A 9,291-nucleotide genomic window follows, 5' to 3' on the forward strand; every position below is an offset into this window, starting at 1 on the left:
TTGTCTGTTTTCGTTGCAAAAAACTCGCACCATGCAGCAGGGCTCTCTATAAGTATATATATTTTTAAAGAATTTTTCATAAGTACATTGATAGTTTTGTCATGTCATATATTAATAAGGTGATTTGTTGTCCCTTTGACATATTCGCTATTTCCTTAATGTGAGTTTGTTTGTAGATTTATCATTTTTCATTTTTAATGATCTTGAATTTGTATTTAGATTTGATGTACTCTATCGGTTTAATAGATAAATTGACATGGATTTTTTTAGAGAATGTTTAGCAAATTGTTAATGGATTAATGAATTGTTTTGATTTATCTATTAACATTCAAATCAACCCTACTCTAAAGTACAAGTTTGACCGTGCAAAACGGACTCTAAATTTATACTCTCTCTGTTGCCAATATGACGCATACATCATTAATTGAATGAACCTAAAAAGTAAAATTTGCTAAGCAACAGAGGAAGTACCTATTGGGGAGTCTGGGGACCAACAATGGGCTAAACGTCTAGAATCCGCTAAGAGAGAGAGAGAGAGAGGGAGAGAGAGAGAGAGAGAGAGAGAGAGAATGGATTTTATGGGGCTCCTCCCTTATATATCCAATGTTTGCTCCATTTCTAGTCGATGTGGGACATAATCATTCATACTTGATTTCCAACAATCTCCGCCTCAAGCATGACTCACCCACATCACTAGGATGATCCACACTAAGATCCCACTCCCCCCATCGAGCCTAAACAGGGTTCTGATACCAGTTTGTTATAACGGGATGCGAGAATAATGACAATAATAGTAAAAGACTGAATGAAAAACTAAACAAGATTTAACATGATATCCAGCAATTAGCTGACTAATCCAAGGGCAAATCCACGTAAAAGAATTCCACTACAATCAATGATTACAGATACTGAATAGTAGAGGCAATACCAGCTATAGCAAAACCTACTAACTATTGGTGCAAGAAATACTAACACACAAGGCTTTTATTTATATGGACAAGTCTTTGCATATTTATTCTTGTTCTCTGATATGGGACATTTTCCCAACACATTCAAGGCATATTTCAACAAATCTCCACCATAACTTGAATCCTCTCCAGATAACCAGACGTGCTTGAAGTACCAGATATGTGTCAGATGCATTACACATTGCCCAGATGATCCTGCTATGCCTCAGGCCTCGCCCCTCCAAGGGCAATCAACAACTTCTAACATTGAGCAAGTTTAAACAATGTTGAAACTTGCTCAGCGAAACCGGTTTGGTAAATATATCAGTTGGGTTGTCTGTTGTACCCATTTTTTTTACCTCAAAGGTGAATGGCTCATGAAGATCCACTTCCTCTGCAATCTGTAAAGCATAGGAAAACATGTCCTCATAACCATACCTCGTAGGAGGTACCCTAAAATTAGCTCTTTTAGGGTGATTAAGAGCTATATTGTGATGTTCCCTTAATGATAATGGAACAACTTATGCTTTTTCCTCTAAATATGGCTGAGGAGATCCCTCCTCTGCTTCACAAGTAGCCTCAATTTCTCTCTGCTCCACCTGCTTCTCAACACCACAGTCTTCCGGAATAATGAACTTCACAGTTGCGTTAAACATTCATCAAGCACAACATTCCTACTTAGAATAACCCTCCTCTCAGATGAGGATCAGGTCATATATCCTTTCACAAATTCCCTTGGGAACCTAACTTAAAAAAAGCAAAATAACACAAATTCAAGGTCTTACCATTGAGTTAACACAACTTAGATAAAAAAAACTTTCAATTTATAATTTATCATATTGATCATCTATGTAAGTTTCAAATCATATTTTAGCTCATTTGATATGATATTAAGGTGGGTCAAGATTAGGGTTGAAAGTGAGTTAAGTCGAACTCATTTAAGCTCGACTTGATAAAAATTATTTCGGTTCAAGATTCATATGAACCTTTTTTTGGCTTGAGTTAGGCTTGTTTAAAGCTCGTGAACAACTTAGTTGGCTAGTTAGGCTCAATTTGTTAGCTCACATAATCAATTAAATCAAAAGTCAAAAAAGGAAAATTCTTTCAAAAATGACAAAAAAAAAAAAAAGATCTTTTGACCCTTTAATTTTTTTCAAAGGCAAGTATTAAATTAAAATAAAAGTTATCGCAAACATAAAATGTTTAAATAAGCATATACGAAAAAACCCAAAATAAAAAAAACAAAAACACACTAAAACTAATATGAATAACATAAACAAAAACAACGAATTCCACAACTAGAATTGAAAATATCCTCTAAATATTCTTCCAATTTTCAATATATATTCATATCATCGAGAGTCAACTCATGAACCAATCGAGTAGAACTATATATATCTCAATTTCGGGACATCTGATTCATGAATCAAATTTATCGAGTTAATTGTCAAGTCGAGTTCCAAACAATGAAAGAGTTAACTCAGTTCATTGTCAGTAATAATCAACATTTACTTCTAAAGCGCTTGTCTTAAACATTACATTTTGTCAAAAAGAAAAACGTTAATTTTGATGCAACTCAATAACAGGCTCGTTCCTAACATTTTATGGGTCTTAGGTCAAGTTTAAGAAAAGGGCGCCCTTATATAATAGATTATAACCTTTTTTTTTATAAACGGTAAATGAGATATGCATTAATCATGACGGTCCCCATAATAATTGTTTTAAAATCCAAACTATCTTGACACTCCAAACATCGTGTGTCAAATGTATCTCATCATATATATTATTAATAAAAAAGAATAACAAAAAAATTTGTGTCGGCCGAACCAAACGCAACAAAGCTAAGTAAAACGATAGTAAACATACCAAATTTTATATAAAGGTTCATTATCTGATTTGATAATTCAATTAATTTACTACCTCTAAAATTTCTCAAAGAACTCCATTATCAATCCATTAAAATGAAAATCTTTTATCATTTGTCAATAGAAAATGATATGTTACTTATCAAAAATCACAACAAGATCAAATATGATGTCCCAAACATAAAACTTTAATGAAGAAAATAGTATACTGCGAAATCTAAATACAAATTAATGTTAAATTCATTCTGAAACACCAAAAAAACATCCTCAAAATATAAAACAAATTTGGTCTCTGGGAAGGAGTAGATACATTCTGTTTTACATGTTGCTTCTAAATTTTTCTATTTGGCTAATGAAATGCTGCGGGGTGAAAATGCTGGGTTGAGGGTGTGAAAATGAAATGTTGCATGGTTGTAAAACAAAAGAGTCAAATAGCTGATGGGCTTAAGTCTGGTGAATGTTTGGACCCTCTCTGCAGTTATTGCTATTTATATCACCTTTAAACCCAGAATTACTGTATACACCTTCTTTCGTACAAATTTTTTTGGGTTCCTTACGAGCATGGGCCCTAGACCGCCGCACCCTGGACCTATGCCTTGGGTCGGCCCTGCTCAATAACATATCAAACTATGGTTTTAGATTTACCTCACAATTTATGGAGATAATCTATGAAGTGTAAATAAACTATAAATCTAACCATCAATATTATAAAATAAGTAGTCATTAAGAATTTTTTTTGTTTTCTCACATGTTCTTTTTATCTTTAATAATCATATTTAAAACGTGTTAAACACAAGTTTTTTGTTTTCTCACGTGTTCTTTTTATCTGTAATAATCATATTTAATGTGTTAAACATTAAATATGAGTACATCTTCCATTTAAGATTCGAGCATTGATTCATCACATCGTGGAAGTTCAATTCTTTGTTATAAACTCATCTATATCATTGATGTATGATGAGTCCGGTAAAATGTTGATCAATGGTGTAAAATTATCAGAATGTTAGAGGTAATTTGATTCTCATCTATAGAGGCGGTCATAACTACGTTGATATATTGAATGAGTGCTTATACATAGACACACATAGGTGGCATACACCCCTTAAACCCCCACACATAAATGCAACATGTGACAATGTATGTCCAAAATAACTACATATCATTTGTTACACATTACCAAAATACCCTCTCACATAGGGTGTGTACAAGAGTGGTATGGAAAAAGGGTGTAAGTTACTCACCCACGTTGATGGCCCCATTAAGGTGACCGTGTTCCTTCAAAAATTGTGTCAAAATTAAGTCCATAAAGGATCCTTTGATATTGCCTGTTTCCCAAATAAGAAGCTAGAGTACTTTTACTATTCAACATGAGTTTTTTTTTTTTTTTTTAAGTAATTGAACATGAGTTTTATTTTTCGAAGAATGCTAAAGTGACACCTTTAACACACGGCAATAGTAAGTAACCATGTCATCCCTTTCTTTTAATCCCTTATCTAGAAACCGGCTGTAAAGGTTGACACAAACTACATTTTCTCTAGAATTTGTCTCCAATATTCAAACAAAAAACCTCCAACATTGTGCACTCTCCATAACTGTCTTAAATGCCGCCATTGTTGTTTTCCTAAACATCTTTAGCCGTCATAGTTGATTCCAAAGAAGCCATTACAACCTCGTACAACAAATTGGAAGCAAAGGTTGAAAACTTATCTTAAACTTATCCAAGGTTACATTTCCAATACAAAGCAATTGAGAATGGAAGTAGTTGAAATAGATTCAAACTTTGATGTTTGAATAGAATAAAAAATGTGAAAAAGATTGTGGGGATTGAACTGTGAAATTGGGTAGTGAATTTGTGATTTGGATTGTGAAAACGGGGTAGTGAACATGTTTCCAATGATAATGGTTTTTACATGTTCCATTGTTGAATCCAAATAATTTTTAATGATTGTGTTACAATTAACTAATTATGATATGACGATTACAAAATTCAATTCTTAATATTTTTTTCCTATGAGTTCCCTCCACCGGATCTATTTAATATAGATATGGGTTAGTTACAAGTTAGTACTAGTCATATAGTAATAATATATATACTTGTGAACGCCTCATTAGAAGGTTATCATTTGTAACATTTTTTCCACTATCAATACAAAGACTCTTAAGCTTTTTCACCATGTTTCTTAACATTATTCGATGTATGACGGACACACTAAATATATGTACACCCACTGGTTGGAATTTGAAACTTGGTTTTTTTCCATGTGTTTAATAATCTAAAGTGACACTCAATAGTAATAAGATAGAAAATACTAAAATAGTTATTTAGAACATTTAGATATTCATTTTGCTCCTGATTTTGTATTTGTCATTTTTGACATTGAAGTCTAAAAGGTCTCGTTTTCTTTTCCAAGCTAACAAGTTTGAAGTTTGAAAAGGACCTTAGTTAGTGTAATATTCAACCTATGTAAGAGTATTTTGAAGCTTTTTTTTCTACGTACGCCCACTATATATACATGTCCTTAGTTAGTGTCATTTTCTCATATTCTCTATCCGTTATCATTTCAAATATTAAGTACAACATGGAAAACACATTATCAAATGAAAAGGAAGTACCTGTCTTTGGGTGGGCTGCTAGAGAATCCTCACGAATTCTCTCCCCCTTCAGCTTCTCTAGAAGGTATAACTTTATAAGCAATTAATTGCATGATAATACTAACAATAAACTCTTTTAATTTTGTGTTAATTTGTTGAAATTCATATAAATTTTACAATTTTATGTTGGATTCACATGAACATATACAGGGCAAATGGAGATCGTGATATCACCATAAAGATACTCTTTTGTGGGGTTTGTCATGGAGACGTTCATTTTGCCAAAAATGAGCTAGGCCATAGCCTCTATCCAATGGTTCCCGGGTATATATGTTTCTCTCTATATCTAATCATTCTTCTACATAAAAAAACATTGATATGAACTTGGTTCAAAATTATATAAAAGTAATGGTTAAATCAAAACTTAGTTAAAAATGTTCATTGTAAATTTCATCCATTCACAAATTTACATGTGAAGTATATAAACTCTTCCGTCTTGATCGAAAATCCATCTTAAAAATTTGTACTTTAGACTTGTTTTGCAAGTTATAAAAATAAACGTCGGACTAAAACTACATGATTGTTGTGTAGTATCTATCGACTAATTTAGTATCTGTCTTGATCTAAAAAGTGACCAATTTAAAAAATTGATCACTAGATCGATCTCTATATAAATTTACGACCGATAGAGACCAATTTAAGAAAAGTCGTTAAACTACTAGTCACTAATGTTGGTGATCAGGAAGACATTTTCAATCTCTATACAGGCCACTAAAATGATCACCATATAGCTGTTTGTTTCATTGCATAGAAACATTTTTAATCCCTTTTTTTCTTTAATTAGTTAATGTTTGCAAATTTAATTTAGCCATGAGATAGTCGGTGAAGTGATAAAGGTGGGCCAAAGTGTCACAAAATTCAAAATTGGTGACATAGCAGGAGTGGGACCATTATGTGGTTCATGTGGTTTATGCTCCAATTGCTCCAAAGGTTGGGAAAATTATTGCTCCAAACAAATTTTAACCTATAATTCATATGACCATGATGGATCAATAACCTATGGTGGATACTCAAATAAAATAGTGGTTAATGAGCATTTTGCTATTGTAATGCCAAAAGGGTTACCACTAGAAGGTGCAGCTCCATTGCTATGTGCTGGATCAACAGTTTATAGTCCAATGTTGCATCATGGACTGTGTCAAAGTGGACAACATTTGGGTGTAGTTGGGTTAGGTGGACTTGGTCATGTTGCAGTCAAGTTTGCTAAGGCTTTCAAAATGAAAGTCACTGTGATAAGTACTTCTCCTGGAAAGAAAGAGGAAGCTTTGGAAAGGCTTGGTGCTGATTCATTCTTGCTTATGAATGATCAACAACAATTGCAGGTAATTAATAAGAAAACTAGAAATTAAACAAGGTTCTAATTTGAGAAAATAATTTTGTTAACTAATGAACTACTTTAAGGTCTAAACATGTTTCTAGTCCTCCAAATACAGGGTATGGTTTACTGTTTGAAGTTCCTAACACATATTACTATCTCATATTTAATTATTTCTATATGAAAAAAAATGTAAATGTCGGCTAAATTTTAACTAAGGGTACCAACTTTTTTCATGGTATCAAATGATTAATATTTGGTATCAGAGTAGGTATATTAGAATCACGGTGACACACCGTGATTTTGAAGATGCTACAGCATATGTTGGTTTTTGCATTTAAACCCACCAAAACGTAAAGCAAAATGAAGCTACAAATTTCAGCTCCTCGCAAAATGCAGCTTTGGGACAGGAGCCTGGCTATTAAAACGTGGATCCAAACACTCACAAAGTGTAGTTTTTAGAAAATCACAGTAGGTCACCGTGATTCTTGTAGCTTCTACAAAATCACGGCATGTCATCGTAATTCTAACATACCCACCCTTATACCAAACATGGGCTTAGTATCATGGAGTTTTGTGGAGCCAGGGCTGGCCCAAAGACAAGGCCACTAAAGCCCTCACTTTAGGCCTACTAATAAAATATTATTTTTCATTATATTTTATAAACAAAAAGGTCTCATATGCGTACAAAAAAGGTCTCATATATCACAACTTGCTTCAGATCTCACTTACTTTTTAAGATTATTCGGCCAGCCCTATATGGAACATTAGTTATCCGTGGACAAAATTAATTGAACATTAAATTATTGGATATGGAGTATCACATCAACAAAATTTTAAAGAGTGCTCGCCAAGTATATAATCCTTTGATTTAATTGATTAGTTAGTATTATAGACCAATTGTTTATTTTCTTCTTAGGAAGCAAAGGACACAATGGACGGCATCATAGACACAGTTTCAGGCCCTCACTCACTCCACCCATTAATTGAAATGTTGAAGACATGTGGCAAATTAATTTTAGTTGGTGCATCAGTTACACCTCCTATCTTGCCATATATGCCTCTAATGTCTGGTAAATTATAACTAACCTTGTAATGCTTGATAATTATTTTAACTCTTGATTAATTTCTGCTTGGAACTAATTAAGAATCAATTTTTTAAATTAGGGAGGAAGATAATTGCTGGTAGTGCTGGGGGAGGAATGAAAGAAACCCAGGACATGATTGATTTTGCAGCAAAGCACAATATTACAGCAGATATTGAAGTGATTTCAATGGATTATGTGAACACTGCTTTTGAGAGACTTGAAAAGAATGATGTTAAATACCGATTTGTTATTGATGTAGCTAATACTCTTAAGTAACGGTTCTAGTGTTAATTAATTTAATAGGTAGTTAGCTTTAATGTACTACATCAAAAAAATAAGTTTGCTGGCTTAGCAAATGGTTTCAGTTATTGTTCATTTTATGTATTGCAATAAAAGAAAAGTACTTTACCTAATTTCTAATAGAGTTTAATTTTATAAACTTCGTTGTCAACAAAACACTAATAATCATATGTATGATATTAGAAGTTGTTATTATTGTGGGCTTATGGCCCTCTTTTGTAAAAAAAAAAAATGAAGTTGTTATTATTGAAGTGATGCATTTTAGACAATTGTTTTTGACTTCCAAAAGCTCCTAATAACACATGAAAATGTCTAAAATACCCCCAGCGGTAGTTAACTACCGCTGACTTATAACTAGAAAACCGGCGGTAGTTAACTACCACTGAGTTTTTTTGTCAGAACAGCAACCATCTACATTTTATAGTCGCTAGGCTACTTGACCCAAAAAAATAATACTTTACAAATGGTCAATTTGATTCCTTAATTTAAATTTTTATTTTTTGAAGTAATTCCTTAATTATTTTAAAAGCTCTGTTTTTTTTCCTTAACTTTAAATTTAATTAATTGGACTCTATTTATGAAACATACGAGTAAACTACGAAATTTGTTCCAATTATGTAAGACACTCTCAAATAAACTCTTTGATCATGAAAATATACGAATAAAATATCAAATTTGTCCCTATTATACAGGACACTCTCAACACCTTTAACAATCCTTTCGAAAATTACTCTCTGATGCTCTCGGAAGTTAGTGAGAAACCTAGCTAGTATATTTGACGAGGGCATCGAAAGATAACTTCCTATAGTATCAGAACATAACTCCCCGAGAGCATTGGAACATAACTTTCGATGGTTATGTAGAGGAACATTTTCGAAACTTTGAGGGGTCTGTGAGCAATATGGAAGCCTAAAGAGCAATTTCTTTTAGTTAAAAGACAAGGATGCATAAAATGGACCTTACAAAGCCCAAATATATAGGGCTTCAACATCAAATTTTGAACCCAAATTGCTAGGAAAATTGTTTTTCTGACATTCATAACTTCACAATGACACATGGAAATTACCTAAAAGCCCCCAGCGGTAGTTAACTACCGTTGGGCTAACCGGAAGCAGTTAAGTGCC

The 9,291-nt window shown here is 32.9% G+C and overlaps 1 protein-coding gene across 1 annotated transcript; it reads left to right on the forward strand.

Moving 5' to 3' along the window:
* Nucleotides 1-5,178: 5,178 nt before the first annotated feature.
* On the forward strand, nt 5,179-8,280 carry LOC146920852 (putative mannitol dehydrogenase). Its single transcript, XM_085714290.1, has 5 exons — nt 5,179-5,489; nt 5,615-5,728; nt 6,273-6,786; nt 7,699-7,852; nt 7,947-8,280. The coding sequence occupies exons 1-5, from the start codon at nt 5,326-5,328 to the stop codon at nt 8,141-8,143; spliced, it is 1,143 nt and encodes a 380-aa protein (XP_085570416.1). The 5' UTR covers nt 5,179-5,325; the 3' UTR covers nt 8,144-8,280.
* Nucleotides 8,281-9,291: the final 1,011 nt, after the last annotated feature.

The sequence above is a fragment of the Medicago sativa genome, chromosome 5, assembly GCF_051527215.1.
Source record: "Medicago sativa cultivar Bolivia chromosome 5, Bolivia_mono, whole genome shotgun sequence".
NCBI classification, from domain to species: domain Eukaryota; kingdom Viridiplantae; phylum Streptophyta; class Magnoliopsida; order Fabales; family Fabaceae; genus Medicago; species Medicago sativa.